Source organism: Magnolia sinica, chromosome 17 (genome assembly GCF_029962835.1).
Source record: "Magnolia sinica isolate HGM2019 chromosome 17, MsV1, whole genome shotgun sequence".
Classification (NCBI taxonomy): domain Eukaryota; kingdom Viridiplantae; phylum Streptophyta; class Magnoliopsida; order Magnoliales; family Magnoliaceae; genus Magnolia; species Magnolia sinica.
The window spans coordinates 15,098,898-15,116,900 of NC_080589.1; the positions used below are offsets into that span (position 1 = coordinate 15,098,898).

At 45.1% G+C, this 18,003-nt stretch overlaps 1 protein-coding gene across 1 annotated transcript; it reads right to left on the reverse strand.

Moving 5' to 3' along the window:
* Positions 1-12,913: 12,913 nt before the first annotated feature.
* LOC131230430 (uncharacterized) lies at positions 12,914-13,576 on the reverse strand. Its single transcript, XM_058226356.1, has one exon. It carries the CDS (start codon positions 13,574-13,576, stop codon positions 12,914-12,916), a length of 663 nt encoding a protein of 220 aa, XP_058082339.1.
* Positions 13,577-18,003: the final 4,427 nt, after the last annotated feature.

Below are 18,003 nucleotides of genomic sequence, written 5' to 3' on the forward strand. Positions count from 1 at the left end.
GAAGCGAAATGCGTGCTGTAAACTCTCTGCGCTGCGGCCCACCGTGACTGTACGTGTCTTATCCAAGCTGTCCATCCGTTTTTTCTGGATAATTTGAGGGCATGATCCCAAAATCGAACCATATCCTATGCTCAAGTAGAGCATACCATTGGAAATAAGGGAGATTCTGACGTCCATTGTTGAAACCTTAGGCCTTTTTATTTTCTATTTTTTATTTTTTATTTATCTTTTGACTGCTGTGACCTTTCACTCACCAGCTTTCATGAAGGCTCCCAAAATTTACTTTCCATGGCTAAACTATTCTATACGGACACACTACTTGTGGGCGAAAGTAACCTTGCTTTAGACATTAAGCTACGAATTATAACTGCAGTGCCATCGTAGCCATTGGAAGCATAGCCAATGCTTCAATTCGTAGCGTTAGCTCTATTACTATGGATATAATTCGTAGCTTATTCTTCTGTAGTGAAAAGTGCATGCAACTACTGATAATTGAGCGAGGCTGACATGAAATTAAACAATCCTAACATGAAATTAAACGATCTTAACATGAAATTGATTGAGCTTCAAATGAAATCGAATGAGCCTAACATGAAAATGAGCAAGCCTAACATGAAAATGAGTGAGCTTCAAATGAAATTGAACGAGCCTAACTTAAAATTAGGCGAGGCTAACATGAAATTGAGTGATCTTCAAATGAAATCGAATGAGCCTAACATGAAATTGAACGATTATAACATGAAATTGACCGAGCTTCAAATGAAATTAAATGAGCGTAACATGTAACATGAAAATGAGCAAGGCTAACGTGAAAATTAAGCGAGCCTAACATGAAATTGAGCGAGCTTCAAATGAAATTAAGTGAGGTTAACATGAAATTGAGTGAGCTTCAAATGAAATTGAACGAGCCTAACTTGAAATTAGGAGAGGCTACCATGAAATTAAACAAGCCCAACATGAAATTGAACGAGCTTTAAATGAAATTGAGCGAGGCTAACATGAAATTAAAGGAGCTTTAAATGAAAATGAGTAAAGCTAACATGAAATTGAGCGAGCTTCAAATGAAATTAAATGAGCCTAACATGAAATTGAGCGAGGCTAACATGAAATTGAGTGAGCTTCAAATGAAATTGAACAAGGCAAACTTGAAATAGGTCAAATGGACCGAGAAGTAGGTCAAATGGACCGAGAACTCTGGCAAATTGGAAATCGGATTGCTCAATGCGTTCTTATCGTACCAAGTAAACTGAGTTAAATTTCATGTTAGGCTCGCTCAAATTCATGTGATGCTCATTGAATTTCATGTTAGGCTCGCTCAATTTCATGTGATGTTTGTTGAATATCATGTGATGCTCACTGAACTTCATGCGAGGCTCGATCAATTTTCCATGACATCAAATCTAAATGCAACATGGACTCCCTACCTTCTCTTTGGCATCTCTTGCATTTATGAGTATTATTCAATTGCTTTAGTATACATTGGATTCCCTCTTTCAACTCAAACTTGAAAACTTTAAACCCATGATCCCCGTCTTTCTACCCATGCATCGTGTGAATCGTTGCCTTTAGTTTCTTTATATCGAAAGAGGGGGCGATGTACGGATTTAGGAATTATAGGATCCCTGGTTCGAGCCTTTCCATAGTATACTCAAAGTAACGGTATATTCAAAGTCGACTCCACATCACTGCACAACACACTCAGTGAGAGGGGTTGCCCCCATTAAAACATTCATAATCATTTATTGGTCCTCCCTCTGTAATGTGCTTCACATTGTATCCAAAAAGCTAACATTAACATATTCTATAGTGATTAACTACATGGGTTTAAAGTTTTCAAGTTTGAGTTGAGAAGAATGTTGGGGCAACCTAATCGAACGAAAACTTAATATTTATAGTAAAAACGAAAATAAAATGGACTTTTGTAACACCCCATACTTTTCAGTACTCGAGTGTTACTATGAAGACTCAACTTGGTCTAAACATAGATCTAACCTACTTACACATTCAACTTCATGTTAGGATAAATCCAACCGTCAAGTACAATCGCCATCCATCCATCGATTTTCAAGATATACCATCACATAAACATCCATACCAAAAGGTAGATGATCTGTTCACAAGACCCCATCTCTTGAATCCCAACCTAGACAAAACTAAGTGTGACGCCTTATTGGGTGGAATGAACCGTCCTTACTCCATCTCGAGACGTAAATTATCATATCCACTGTTTATCAACTCCACAACACTTCCTATCCATCGACCTACCACCTGATCATCACCATTAGGCCACCCAATCAATAAAATTGCAACCGATTTTCATGTGAACGGTCCCCAGAACATTTGGACAATTAGGATTCAGATTCGGAATTAATCTGACCGTTAGACCAATGGATATCATAAAGATAAATTCAAAATTTATCTAATATGGCCCACTGATCTTTGGATATGCCCAATTTCTGGTCAGGGATCCCAACAAAACCTGTATCATTGAGTGGTCGAAGTGGATTAGATCATACATCGAAATGGACCCCACATAGGTGTAATGTGTGCACTTGCAGCACACCGAACTGGAAACCCGGCCAAACCGGGTGCTGACTCAATGAAACCGAGCTCCCCTCCTATATTTCCCACCCGAGCCGGGATTTGAATGAACGGCATCCACTGCCGTGATTGGTGGACCACCTTTGTCGACGACATGAGAAATCCAAGCTGTATATCTTGTTCAGCAGGTAATTTTGACCAGACCTTGGTGTTTTCAATGGTATCCATGCACGCACGGACACACAATCTCAACCGCAAATCGAGTTGTCTGCGGTTGGGCGTTCGAAAAGCGGAAACTCCGCTCTCAGTCGAGCTGGCAAAACACTTGGAAAGCTTTCTTCCATCTCAACCCTCCATTACAAACCATCTTAACCCTTTATTCGTCCCGTTTTTAGGGCTTCTTTAGCAATCAAAGAGCCACCGCCGCAAGACAAAAATCGAGCTCGTTTAGATAAGACTGTAATCACCTCCCGTTCGGTGGGTCCCACAACGGTTATGAGACCTATCAACACCGTCCAACTGCCTCAAATTGCAGGTTTAACCATCTAATGGCAACCTGCCATTGGTGACTAGATCATCTTCTCTATTTGTTCAAAGGACCCATCACCCGATGATGGGACCCATTCGTCGATCCGAACTGTCCATTAGGTGGACCAAGGTCCCAGAGATCCACCCCTGGTGTCTGATAAGGGCCACGCAAGCCATTCAGTGCAGCACGAATTAGATCTGCGAGATTTTCATTCGCATTACGTCGGGTCTGAAACTGGCTTAGCATAAATAATCCAGCAATTAGGCAGTCGCGAACTATTTAGGAGGAGGACAAAGATGCTTATACAAGCCCCCCTTCTAGGGCAAACATTCAAAAAAAAAAACAGAGAGAGAACGAGAGGGAGGTAGAGCTGCCGCAAGCTCGCTGCCTCATCAGCTTGACTCGCCGGGTTCGGGCGGAGTTTTCACGACCTACTGCTGGTTGTAGCATAGGAAGAAAATGGAGAGAGTGGATGAGAGGATGGAGAAGAGAAGAGGGAGACAATGAAGCACAACTCGTCCAGCACCTCATTTTGCTACGGGGTCCATTACCAAGTCAGCACCATGTAATTCAGTTGGGCCTGAGCTCGTTCAGACGCTGGTCTAAGTCTCAGCGACGCTTAGAGACCTCTGGATCCTTAAAGCGGAGAAGAAGAAGAAAAGAAAGGAAAGGAAGAAGATCAGTGTGTGCAAGGAGTGATGGCGGGCGAGTCAGTGATTCGCTGGCTCGAGTTAATCCGGTCGAGCCATGGTGAATACAGGCTGAGTAGGGACTCAGCTAGGGCATACAAAGAGTGAAGAAGAGAGAAATAGATGAAAGAAGAAGAAAGGAGGAGAGGAAAGAGAGGAGTGCTGCTACCGAGTTGACTCAGCTGAAACTCACCAAGTCAGGGCGGGTCTTGCTGAGTCTAGAAAACTTGCTCGGCGGGCATTTTGAAAGAGAAGAGATAGAAAGATAGAGGAGGAAGAAGGAGAAGATGGTGGTTTTCTTCAGTTCTTACCGAGTTGACTCGGTGAGTTTTCATTGGATCCATTGAATTTTATAAAGCTAGTCATTGTTCATTCTAGTCCAGCATTTAGTCTATGCCTTTGATCTCTCTCCATGATGGAATCATTTGGTAATTGAATCGAAACATCAAGCATGTTAATCTAATTGAGTTAGTCTAGTTAGGCTAGGTAAGTAGACTTAATTTCATTATGCAAATTCTAAGTTCAATTGGTTAATCCTTAAATTCACAGAGTGTGAAATCTAAATCTCCTAGGTGCATATCTGTAGGTATGAAGTGGGTCAAAAATCAACTTAGGTTGGAGGTTTAGATCTAAACCGTAAATGGTGTGTGTGGAACATAGATCTAACCCGTTCAAGTTGAATTCAGGCATTGGAGCATTCATGTTGCGATCATCTAATTTAAAGGTGAGGATCACCCTTCAAGCTTTCCTTCATCTTGATAGTTAGCATGTTTATTCATCTTCTTTTAGTTATCTTATTGATTGCTCAATGTGATTCATCACTCTTATTGATTTGATTTCTTATAAATGATTGATGATTTGAAATTTAATTCAATATTTGAACATGCGATGTGATTTAAATACTTCTATTTTGATTTAAAATAAATGCTTTAAACATGCTTGCGCTATCGATATTAGACGTAATTTAATTTGTTATAGGTGTTTACTTGATAGAATGCTTGAAGGTCCTCGAATTAGTGGCCATTGTGTCTAATAGGCTAAAAGGAATGTTTGGTGTGGATTTACCATCTCATGAATCATTTGGGCCCCTATGGCTTTTAGGGAATAATCCCTTCTGATCGGATCATTAAATTGAACATTTGGCCCTTGCAGCTTTGTTAGAATATTTGCCCTATGAGGCTTTAATGGTTTATTTTATATAACTTTGCGGTGGTATGTTGCACTTATACAACTACGATTGGCCACTAGTTACGTAGGTTACCTTTAAACACCCTATTTGCTAGCCTCATGAGCCAGGGATGGTGGAATGGGACACTATGCTTGAGTTGTCGGCCTATGCTCGGTGACAAATCCCCCATAGTGACCTTTGAGCTTTCTTAAAATGATGGTTTGAAATTGAAATAATAATGGTTGGGCTAATCATGCATTTTCATGGCATATGGTCTTTTCCAGGTGGTTGGTTCTTCCTGGGCATACCTTTGTGTACTTTTTCGAGTGACTAGTTCTCCTTGAGCAATTTATATTATTTGGTCTTTTCCGGGTGGTTAGTTCTCCGTGGGCGTGCCTTTGTGTACTTTTTCGGGTAATTAATTCTCATTGAGCGACCTCGTTGCATTGTCTTTTCCGGGTGGCTAGTTTTTCTTGGGTGTACCTTTGAATATTTTTCTGAGTGTCTAGTTCTCCTTGGGCGACTTTTTACCAGCTGAATGTGCATCCCCGGGTCTGTAAGCATATGCATACATCCATGCATTTAAATAAGATTATCTGCTGTAATTTATTTAATGAATGTGTATTTGATGAACCTTACTTGATTTTCATGATAATCATTGTGTAATATTTGTTATATATTCTCTGATAACTGTGGTTAATTATCTTGATGATACGATAAATCTTGGGGGTTATACCTCACTGGATAGCCATTGACGCTATCGAACCGTATTCAGTGTGCAGAGACGCAGATGATGCGTATGCTGGTGTTCATATGAAATGAGAGGAGCCAGATGATCTTGCGACTCTCCATTCCTGATTTTATTTGTATTTTAATTTATATTGTTATGTTTGTAAATGTTAAGACATTGGTTTGTATAAGTTTTCGGGTAACCGCTTGAAATATTGGTTATGTATATTTGGACTCCCTCTTATACTTGATTCACTTCCGTCCCGCTAGTTTATTAACTATGATAAAAAGAAAAAAATGTATATGAAATTTGGGATATTTACAGGTTAACGTTCGGGTTTTTGAAAAACGAGTAGTATACTTGAGTTCTGGAAACCGGAGTGTTATAACTTTCAACTATCAATTTGATGGAATCTCGCAAATCTGTTGGGTTGGTTGGCTAAATCAGATTCTCCTACCTTAAAATCATATATGATATGTTGAAAAACTCATTACGGTTTGCGACATACGACTGTTTTAAGGTTCTGACGGTCCTGATTGTAACGCCCTGGAATTCGGGTGTCACGCATATGCTCAACTCCAAAGTTCCCGAGAGTCACTTATAACCGATTTTTGTTAATGTGCATTTAATCCGGTTCAATTGTACAGCCTGGAATTTCCTAGAACATGAACATAACCACACAAGTCTCCTGAAATGAAAGAAACCTATCATATATACAGGTCCAAAAATATAAATGAGTCGCATAAGGCGTTGCCCAACCAAAACGATAAAAGAATACTATGTCCAAAAAATAATACAGTTAAGCCCACAGCCCAGCAATCTCAATCATGCCCATCAAGCCGATGGAGAGCCGTCCATCAACTGGAAATAAGATAAATCGTCAGCCCTGAGTCACCTGCATCTATGAACGGGACTGGTTGGTGTTTTAAAATACCGTCCCAGAGTGGGAGTGAGTGATCAACTCAGTGGGTGTTATTAATCTTAAGTTATCACAGGCATCAATTATAATATGACCTCAATGAAAAGCAGTCAAGCATAAACATCTAACTAATCTTATTAATGCGCATGCATGCAGGATGATATGATGCATGCCCTTGCCACAACGCTCCCTCGAGCGACTCCATCTAACGATCGCATATGACAACACTCCCTCAGTGCGACCTCGACTGCCGAGTCGCCACCTTAACTAGTGCGATGCAATGCGATCGTGTTAGCCGAGTTATTAGTTAGGTCCATTCATCCAGCAGATTGGGAAATCTGGTACACCCCACACATTAATGCCTTAAACTGGGTGCGAGGCCAAGACCCACAATGCATGAGGCCGAGACCCCGCGGTCCGTGATCCCGTCGGGTTCTTCATCCCCGACTTCAAGCACATGAGGAGTGCCGAGAGAAGGGATCGCTCGCGGTCACTACGAGGAGGAACGGTACCCCAGTGTAGGCAGACAACTCGGACACAGTGTCCCATTCCACCATGCCTGGCTCATGAGGCTGTGGACCAATTTCGAGTGGGTTATTAATGAGCTACAACGGTTGTAGGGTGTTCCAGGTTCCATGCATGTGTGAGCAAATATGATTAACAAACAAGGTTGGTCAGACAGTAAGCTAGACCACGCGAGTCAGGCGAGCATGGGACGAGTGACATCGGGCACAAGGCACCCATGTAGTCGAACTACAGCCAGCCGAACATACCCGCCCAAACCCACGGGTCTTGCCATAGTATAGTCCTACTGATGGGAATACCGTCTCTCATCCTGTTCCTGACCAACCCAATAGTGTGTTGGTGATCCATGACATACCGACAATCCAAGTTATTAACTAGCATATCACATCATGTTTTCATGCATCTCATTCATACAAATCACATATTCTCAACGAGCAAGCTATCGTTATCATGAACAAGTGCATGTGAGTTGTTTAGGCCTACGAGGAAGTTAAGCACTTCCCCCATATTACGAAATCATATGTACAAGCGAAATGACATCATATATACTATGAGGCACAATACATGGAGAAATCAAACAAGGCATAATCATGTAATTATACTTACACAAAATCATGTGAGAGGCAAGAACGACATTAAGAGAGCCAAACATGCAAATCCATACAATTTCACAAACATATACTTCCTAGGGTTTCTCTAGAATTTCAAATATTGCATCCAAACGATCAAAATCATTAAACTTATATTAAAATTGGTGCTAGGCCACCTAAGAATAATAGTCCGCACCTTCAAATTCGTTGAAGGCTTGGAAACGACCTAGGAGCGTGGATCATTGGGGTTGAATGGCCGGAATCCCTAAAGCATACATTTGTATGTTAGAACCCCATGTAAATCTCTTCTCTACTCAAGGGTTTCAAGAAAAAAGATGAAGGATCTTACCTAGACGATCATGAAATGAATGGTGTGGTTGTGGTGGAGAGTTTCTCCTTGAAGAAGAGGTAGGGAGTTGTGGGGTTTGATTCCCTCGGGCCCCACCTCGATCTAGGGTCCACCTTGTTCTCCTTCACACCTTCTTCTCTCTCCTTTGCTCCTTTGCTCTCTCTATCTCTCTCTTTACTCCTTGGTGGTTGTAGTAAAGGAGGAAGTTATGAGAGAGCTAGGGTTTTGTTTCCTAGACTTGGCCCTTTGGCCTTAAGTTTCGTTAAATGCCTACAATGGCCCTCTAGGGCTCCCTATTGGTCTAGGGGCGGCCCTAACACTCCTTTGGCCACCAAATTTGGTGGGTAGGTGCCCTATGGCCCAATAAGGGGCCATATAAAATTTGGGAACAAACGGATGAACGGTTATGGGGTTTGAGTCAACGGTTCCGATATTTAAATGGCCCTATGGGGTCCATTCTGGTGATTAGAGTGGTTCTGGTGGCCCTCTGGCTATGAAATTCATAGGATAGTTGCTTCATGGCCCGATGAAAGGCCATGCAAAATTTGGGGACTATCGGATCTGGAATTTGATCGTACGGGTCTGATTTGTGATCGACGGTTACCGTTCCCCGATCGGGTCCCAGAGTTTGTAGACGGGTGTAGAAAAATTCATTAGACCACCACCGTAAATGTAGAAGAGATCCGACGATGGATAGCCTGGTATCTCGGTTTCATTTGCAAGTGCCAGATTCTAATCCTGGCATTGGTGGAGCGTATTTAGCCAGTGCCAGATCCCACTTCTGGGTGTCCATCAGGTCCATGGTCCGCGATGGTCCACAAGCCCAGTGAGATTTATGGTTCCCTTCATTTTTAGAGTTTTCTGACCTTCCTGCGTCGCGGTGTACCCCGTACAGGCTGTTGCTAAGTACAAACGAGTCATCTGCCATGACGGCCCGCACTGGGTCCTGTCATGACCTGTCTGGTTTATTCTAATGGCTAATCCTAGGTTGATTTGCTTGTGGTACCCCACCGCGAATAGTTTAAATGAATGGTCCTGCGGAAAGTCCTACGTGGACGCTCTAGGACACTGTACTGGTTGGACGAGATGTTACAATCTACCCCCCTTACAAATAAATTTCGTCCTCGAAATTTGTACCTGTTCGTATTGCTGAAGCAGGGTTGGGTAATGCTTACGGACTTCTACTTCCGTCTCCTAAGTGGCCTCCTCTTCATCATGATGGGTCCATAGTACCTTGACTAATGGGATGACCTTGTTGCGTAGGACCTGCTCCTTCCTATCAAGTATTCGAGTGGGTTGGAGAATGTAAGTGGCGTTTTCCTTGAGTTCCACATGCTCCCACTTAATGATATGCGAAGGATCGGGGACGTACTTCTTCAACATTGATACATGGAAGACGTTATGCCCTCTGACGAGGGGCGTAGGTAGGGCCAAGCGATAATCAACCGCACCAACTCGGTCCAAAATTTGGAATGGCCCGATGAACCATGGCGCGAGCTTTCCCTTCTTGCCGAAGCATAAAACGCCCTTCATTAGAGAGATCTTGAGAAATACGTGGTCCCCAGCTTCAAATTTCAAGTCCCTCCGCCTTGTGTCGGCATAGCTCTTCTGCCTACTTTGAGCCGTCAAGAGGCGGCGCTGGATAATTCCAATCTTCTCGGTCGTGATCTGCACCAAATGTGGTCCCAGCAAACTCTTCTCGTCGATTTCCTCCCAATAATGCGGGACTCGACACGAACGCCCATACAAAGCCTCGTAAGGCGTCATACCGATGTTAGCTTAGAAGCTATTGTTGTAGGCGAACTCGGCATATGGGAGACAATCGTCCCAACTTTCCTGAAAGTCCAGGACACAAGCCCGTAACATGTCTTCCAAAATCTAGTTCACACGCTCGGTTTGCCCATCTATCTGTGGGTGGAAGGCGGTGTTAAACTTCAACTTCACTCCCATGGCTTCTTGGATGCGGGTCCAGAAGATCGATGTGAATCGTGTGCCTCGGTCCGACACAATTTCTAACGGGACGCCATGGAGTTGCACGATTTTCTTAATATACAGCTTGGCCAAATCATCGGCGGAGCTAGATGTCTTGATCGACAGAAAATGGGCTGATTTGGTTAGTCTGTCCACAATCACCCATATCGAGTCATGCCCCTTCCTTGTCTTGGGCAAACCGGCAATGAAGTCCATAGATATGAAGTCTCACTTCCACTCGGCAATGGGCATAGGCTGCAATAGGCCTGGGGGTCGGCGGTGCTCGGCCTTGACTTGTTGACACGTGAGGCATCGGGACACATACTCTGCTATTTCCTTCTTCATGTTATCCCAACAATAATTTCACTTTAGATCCTGGTACATTTTGGTACTACCCGGATGCATCGCTAACTTGGAGTTGTGAGGGACATTTAGGACTTCTTCTCGTAGTCCCTGAAGATTTGGAACACAGAGGTGGCCTCGGTACCACAACCCTCCATCGGTACTGATCCTCCATTCAGACTTCCTATCATTCCTTGCTCTTTATCTCATCTTCTTCAATAACTCATCGCCCTCCTGGGCTCCAATGATTTTATCGTTAATCAGCGGCTGGGCCTGAATGTGGGCTACGACTTTGTACGGTTCCTCCACGGTTAGCTTCATGTCAAAGTCTCGAACGAATTTCACCATATCCCACTCTCTCACCATTAGCGGGGCCGCAAATTCAATTGTCTTCTTGCGACTCAAGGTGTCCGCCACCAAATTGGCCTTGCCAGGGTGATATGAGACATCGAACTTAAAGTCCTTTAACGTTTCCATCCAGCGACGCTGTCTCATGTTCAAGTTCTTCTGGGTGAAGATGTATTTGAGACTCTTATGATCAGAAAAAGAGCTTAAACTTATCACCATAGATATAGTGTCTCCATATTTTCAATGCGAAAACTACCGCTGCGAGTTCGAGGTCATGAGTGGGGTAGTTCTCCTCATACTTCCTTAGCTGTCATAAAGCATAAGCAATTGCTCGGTCCCTTTGCATGAGTACACAACCCAAGCCCACGCGAGAAGCGTCGGTATATACGGTGCACTTAACCCCCTGTTCGGGTAATACGAGCACAGGTGCTGACGTCAGTTTATCCTTCAACTCTTGGAAGGCCGCCTCTGCCTTCCCATTTCAGGCAAACTTGAGGTCTTTTCGTGTCAGTTGGGATAGCGACCGGGCTATTTTTGAAAAATCTCTTATGAATCTTTGATAATAATCGGCGAGACCGAGAAAACTTCGCACTTCCGTAACCGACTTCGGTTGCTTCCAATCTTGTACTGCCGCCACCTTGGCGAGATCCATAGATATTCCTTCCTTGGACACTACATGTCCCAGAAATTTGACTTTCTCATTCCAGAAGGCGCATTTCCTAAATTGTGCAAACAGTCGATTTTTCTCTAGGGTCTCAAAGACCGCCCTTAAATATTCTCCACACTCTTCACGGCTCTTTGAATAAATCAATATGTCCTCGATAAACACGATGACGAATCTATATAAGAATGGCCTAAGGATTCTGTTCATGAGGTCCATGAAGACCGCTGGGGCATTGGTGAGCCCAAACAACATAACTAGGAACTCATAATGGCCAAAACAGGTCCTGAAGGCCATTTTCTGTATATCCTCGTCCCTAACTCGCAGCTGATGGTACCCTGATTGTAGATCGATCTTTGAGAAATATTGAGCACCCCTCAACTGGTTGAATAAATCGTCAATTCTGGGCAACGGGTACTTGTTCCGAACCGTCACTTGGTTCAATATCCTGTAATCCACACATAGTTGTAAAGATCAGTCCTTCTTCCTTACAAATAGGACTGGGGCTCCCCATGGCGATACACTGGGTCGGATGAAGCCAGACTCTAGCAGGTTATCGATTTGAGTCCGCAATTCTTCCATCTCACATGGGGGCATGCGGTAAGTAGGCAAGGAGATGGGCTTGACACCCGGAACCAGCGTGAAGTCTATCTCACGTTGAGGTGGAAGTCCAGGTATGGTCTTAAACATGTCCCAAAAATCTTGGACCACGGGTATATCCGTTATTGAGGGCCCATCATAACCCTCTTCCAATGAAGCATAACACATAATTCTTTCTTGGTGGCTGACCTGGAATGGGAACGTGAAGGGAACTCGTCGCCCTCGTATATCTTCACTGTCCTTGTTTCATAATCGATTTTTGCCTTCATCGGTGTCAACCATTCCATACCTAGGATGACGTCGTAATGAAAAATCTTAGTTGCGATCAGATCAATGAGTATCATCTTGCCCCCCAAGTTTAAGGGGCAGTCACAACACATCTTCGTCGCATCAGAAACAGTTCCGGCGGTGGCGATGATTTTCACTCCTATGATAGGAGTGAGGCGTAGCCCTAAGCGCTTAACGGTTGCATGCGATACAAGGTAAATAGTAGTGTCAGTGTCCACTAGTAGAAATATGGGAATACCTTGAACATGAGCCGTCGCCTCGAAGGCCGTAGGATTGGGAATAACTGCATCTTGGCCATCGGCCGCTAGGGCATGCACCCGAGCCTGTTGTGGAAAGTTTGGCCACTGCATGGGCCATTGTGGCGGCTTAACTTGAGGTGGTGTGGATCGCGAAACTGCTGGCTAGGCCCCATTGCCCGTAGGGGCGGAATCTGCAAGGCCTGCTGTGGGGGCCTGGTGTTGCGTTGCGGTGGCGTGAAGCCAAGATCCCTTATTCTGGTAAAACAGTAGGGTTCAGAGTGACCCGCCCTCTTACAGTACCTACATGTCTGGGAGGTCGTGCAGAAGGGGCCAGTGTGGTGGCCAGTCGAGGCGGAGAGTTAGGGCACGACCTTTTTCCCGAAAAAGAAGAGGACGGTCCCTCCTTCCTGTTTCGTGGCCCTAGCTATGAACGGTTCCATGTGACACGCTCCTCATCCTGCTCCACCCGTATCGACATCTCGACGAGCTCGGCATATGTTCTGATACTGGCACAACACATCTTGGAGCGGATATCGCTCCTTAGCCCTGCCGAAAATCGCCTCATCTTAATCACCTCGTCGGCGATCATCTCAGAAGCATAGCGCGACAATTCTATGAATCGATTTTCGTATTGCGCTATTGTCATGCCCCCTTGTTGGAGGCGGAGGAATTTATTTTTCCTCTCATGTTGGTACGTCTGAGGGAAGTACTTTTCATTGAAGCGAGCCTCGAATGCCTCCCATGTCCACACGTGGCCCTCAGGGATGGAGCGGAGAACGCTTTCCCACCATAAGTCTGCCTTCTTCTCAAAGAGGTAGGAAAGGATTTCAACGCTCTCTGCCTCGGTACAATGGAGAGGCCTAAGCAGTTTGGTGACCCGATTGAGCCAGTATTCCGCTTCCTTGGGACGGTGGGTGCCTGCAAACGTAGGCGGCCTGTACCGCTGGAACCGCTCAAATAAGTTGTTTATATTGGCTGCGGGAGCAGCCAAGCCGGGTTGCACCGGTGGCAGCATACCCATGTTCTGGGTCATGGCTCTCATCATAGTGACCATCATCTGTTGTTGTTGCTGCATACTAGTGGCCATTATTTGTTGTTGTTGTTGCATAAGGAGCAACATTTGGTCCATTTGATCCATGGCCTGTGGCGGGAGAGGTACGGGTGACGCGGCTTACGGTGGCGGTGCATTTGGGACCGCCTCTTGGGTGGTACTACCCGTATTTTGGGAACCGCTAGCCCATTGTGTGCCTTGTTGATCGTCGGGGATTTGGTCCCTCTCGACCAAGACGCCATGAGGTAGGCGGATGAATCGACCCTCTGGTCGTGGAGCCATTTCCTAGAAGAATGTTCTTGGATAGGTTATGTTTTTAAACATTTGCATACCAAGGCCATACATAATTTCACAGGAATCATAAGTATCTTATTCACAAACATAGGCAAACACATACACAAGTATTCTCATGGTGACAAGAAATTTGCAATGCAATTCACACATCCACACAAATTTCAAAATGTCGTTAGTACGGCTAATTACAGGGCACTACATGGGTTACAATCATTTCTAAACATGCCGGACGAAAAGAAAATACCATCTACTTAAGCAAAGGTCCTAAGTATTTCTAGTACAAGGGCTTTAGACCTAAGTAACTTATAACAACCTACTAATTATCGGCAAGGCGGTGCCGCTACTCGTCTGAGTCGGGCGAGAGTGGCGATGCTTCTTCTCCCTTGCTGCAACAGATCAGGGCCCTTATGACCCGATGCATCTTCTTGTTCCATTTCTCTTGCTTCGCTTAGTTCCTCGCTTGGGTTTCTTTGATCTCTGCCACCTCTGCTTTGAGCGAATCTAAGCGCTCACGTATGTCTGGGATGGTAAGTGGCTCCCTGCCAGCTTCTTCGATCTCGTCTGCTCCTTCCGCCCCTTCAGCTTCTTCCTCATCCTCATCCTCATCTTCGTTACTCTCGTCGCCCTCTTCTTCCCCTTCGTCGGCATCTCTGTACTTGTCAATGTGGGCCTGTTTCTGTTTGGGTCCCAATCCCATGAAGTTTAGCATCTTATCCCCCACGATTTTCGTGGGTACGGGGTTCCCGTCCGATCCGCCTATCCCATACTGTTCGGCTATGTGGCAGGCCGAACGGCCAAAAGGAAGAGCTACGTCCTTTCGTACCGCCCTTGCGGCCTTCACAATTTGGTAGAGCACGGTGCTAGGGGCGCACACATTTGCTCCATGACCCACCTGATACATGAACTCTACCATGTAGCGGGAGCACTCGGTGCGGTTCTTCAACCTCGGGTATATGTTGTAAGTCGCAATGCGGTGGAGTACCTGATATTCGGGGGCCAGGGATGTTGCGTACAAGCCGACCTCTCGCATCTAGGGGGCAATACGGCCACATAAGAAGCGAGTCTGTTCATCGCAAGCTTCCCTCGATTCGAGATTCGTTTCATCGACTTGCACCTCCCCCAGTAGTACTCCTAGTATTTCAGCAAAATCCTCAACTCCCAAGTGGACCTCCTTGCCACGTACTATGATATTGAATCCAAGGGGCTCAAATTGAGGGTTTCTAATTCGTGTGTAAAATATCTTACTGATGTAGAGCGGGTCGCGGACAGTTACATGGCCAAGATGGATCAAAAAAGGCTCGGTCGACGACAGAAGTGATCTAGACCATCGAACCTTAAATTGGGCGTATCTTGCAATCCGAAATGAGTTACCTGACGTAAAATATATGATTTTGGGGTAGAACGAGCTACTGAAGCCAACCAACCCAGCTATGCTGGGTTGCGCAGCCCAAAATTACGAAAAACCCCTAGATCGACGGTCGTTTCCCTGTTTTAATTTCGTTTTTACTATAAATAGTAAGTTTTAGTTTGATTATAACTCTTCATCTGTCAGGCTTTAGGAGTTGTGCCCAACGTGAAAAGAGCTTAGAATAATTAGGAGAACGGTTTGGTGAAGCCAAATAGGACACTTACTATTTTTGGCCGAAAACCTCACGCACTAGTAGACATCACGACCGTCTATAAATAGTAAGTTTACTATTTATAGTAAGTCGCGGATTCTAGGAGTTTGAGTTGTAGTTTGATTCTGATTTCTTTCCCATTGCTTGGTAACCCTATTTAAAGGGTTGTGAACTCGTTTTTATTCATCAATTAATCAATTTTGAATTTATTAGAATTTATTTCTATTTTTCGCTTTCTTTCCTTGTGGATTCGAGAAGTCTCTGTGAGGAGTCCAGAGAAGCTCCGTGGATTCGGAGTAGTTATCCTCATCACGTTCATCCCTGTGTCACTTAGCCTGCCCCACATCGGCCTGCCCGCCTACATAAAACATGGGGCCCCAATCCTTCTCTATAAGTCAATTGAGTAGGGAGTTATTAACTAGCAGATGTTCCTCCACGGAGGCCTCGAAGGTGACTTGGTGCATGCGAAAATTTTTCAAGTCTTCAACGAGCACCTCATCCTTTTGGGAATCGTTCCGCCTCTTGGATCAGATTTTCGAGCTTGCATCCCCCTTCTGATCAGCTTTCTTCTTACTACGCCGCTCTTGGCTTGGCCCCGCCTTCTCAGGAGCTGCTCTTTTCTTCCCCATAAGGGAAAGGACTACTGGAATAGTGAAGAATGAGGCAATGGTGGTAAAGAATGCCATCCTACTCGGTTGAAGGTGAGCGGGTCTTTAGAAAGGGGTTATAGCTTGGGTTTTGGGAATGGCTTTGTGAAAGGATGGAGAAAATGTGGATTGGGTATGGATTTGGAATGGGGTTTTGAAAAGGGTTTGAGAATGGGGCTTGGAAAAGAGTTTGGGAATAGGGTTTTGAAGAGGGTGGAAGTGGGTTGTGAAAGGTGAGGGTTTTGGAAGATGGCTTTGTAAGAGTAGATGGGTGAATGGTGAGGGATTTGAGGATGGGTGTTGGAAATGTATCTTGAGATGGGTTTGGAGTTTGTTTTATGGATGGGTTTTTGAAAATGGTGGAGTGAAATTTGAAGAATGGGTTTGGGGAAGACGGGTTAGAGATGAGGAAGAGGAAATGGGTTGAGGGAAGAAGGTTCTTGTTGAAGAAAGGGGGAAAAAGGGATGGGGGTTGAGGGATTTGAGAGATGGGGGATGTGTGTTTTTGAGATTTGGAGGGGAGAGCTTCCTCTTGGGGGTGTTTGGAGTGAAATGAAAGAGAGGGGGTGGAGGTTTTTCAAGTGCACAACCGTGGGACCCATTCCCATTTTCAGAATTTTAAGAGGGCCAAGCAAAGGGTGGTCCGGCGGGGGCCACGCGCTCCCCTGGACACCTGGCGGGGGCCACGCGCCCCGCTGTGCAAAGGGGGGGGGCACGCTGACGGTCGGCGGGGACCACCCGGTTTTACAGGTCCAACCATTTTTCGGCATTTTCGGGCGTCGAAAAAGCCCCCCGGGAAGTGCCATATATGATTTTTGGGGTAGGAGAAGCCGATCTACGCAACGGGCCTAGTGGCTTCACGAGAATCCTCCCAGTCAGGGGCCAAAATCCTCCCCTTTTCACCATTTCTCTATTTCGGTAAATTCTCATCCGTCCCTAAGTATCTATCCCCGTATGGGTCGGAACCATCAATTTTGGTCAGGACCTAGCTCATTCGGACTTGGATTCGGTCCCCGATCGTCAATTCTTCAGGTTTCTGGCTCACTTCCGTCAGCGCCTTAAAACACCGCATGACTTTCGAACTCGTCTCTTAGCGTCGCTACTCGCCCTCGCTTCCTGATCCTAACTCGTTAGAAGGCCTACCCTCCATCTAAGATCGTAGGCTCGGGGTCTAGGATGGTTCCTATATTCCTAAGTTTCTGTTGCGTCTATTCTTAAGTCAGCGGACGCGCTAGTGGGTTCATGACCCATGACCCAAGGGATTCCAAACCATGCTTTGATACCAACTTGTAACGCCCTGGAATTCGGGGGTCGCGCATACGCTCAACTCCCGAGTTCTCGAGAGTCACTTATAACCGATTTTTGTTAATGTACATTTAATCCGGTTTAATTGCGCAGCTTGAAATTTCCTAGAACATGAATATAACCACACAAGTCTCCTGAAATGAAAGAAACCTATCATATATACAGGTCCAAAAATATAAATGGGTCGCACAAGGCATTGCCCAACCAAAACAACAAAAGAATACTATGTCCAAAAAATAACACGGCTGAGCTCACAGCCCAGCAATCCCAATCCTGCCCATCAAGCCGATGGAGAGCCGTCCATCAACTGGAAATAAGATAGCTCGTCCTCCTCGTCGAGGCTCGCCTCGCCAGGCTCCTCAGCCCTGAGTCACCTGCATCCATGAACGGGTCTAGTTGATGTTTTAAAACACCATCCCAGAGTGGGAGTGAGTGATCAACTCAGTGGGTGCTATTAATCTTAAGTTATCACAGGCATCAATTATAATATGACCTCAATGAAAAGCAGTCATGCATAAACATCTAACTAATCTTATTAATGTGCATGCATGCAGGAGATATGATGCATGCCCTCGCCACAACACTCCCTCGAGCGACT

Excerpts from the sequence above, each read along its gene's own strand:
- LOC131230430 (XM_058226356.1), bottom strand. The coding sequence starts at position 13,576 with ATGGCCACTAGTATGCAGCAACAACAACAGATGATGGTCACTATGATG.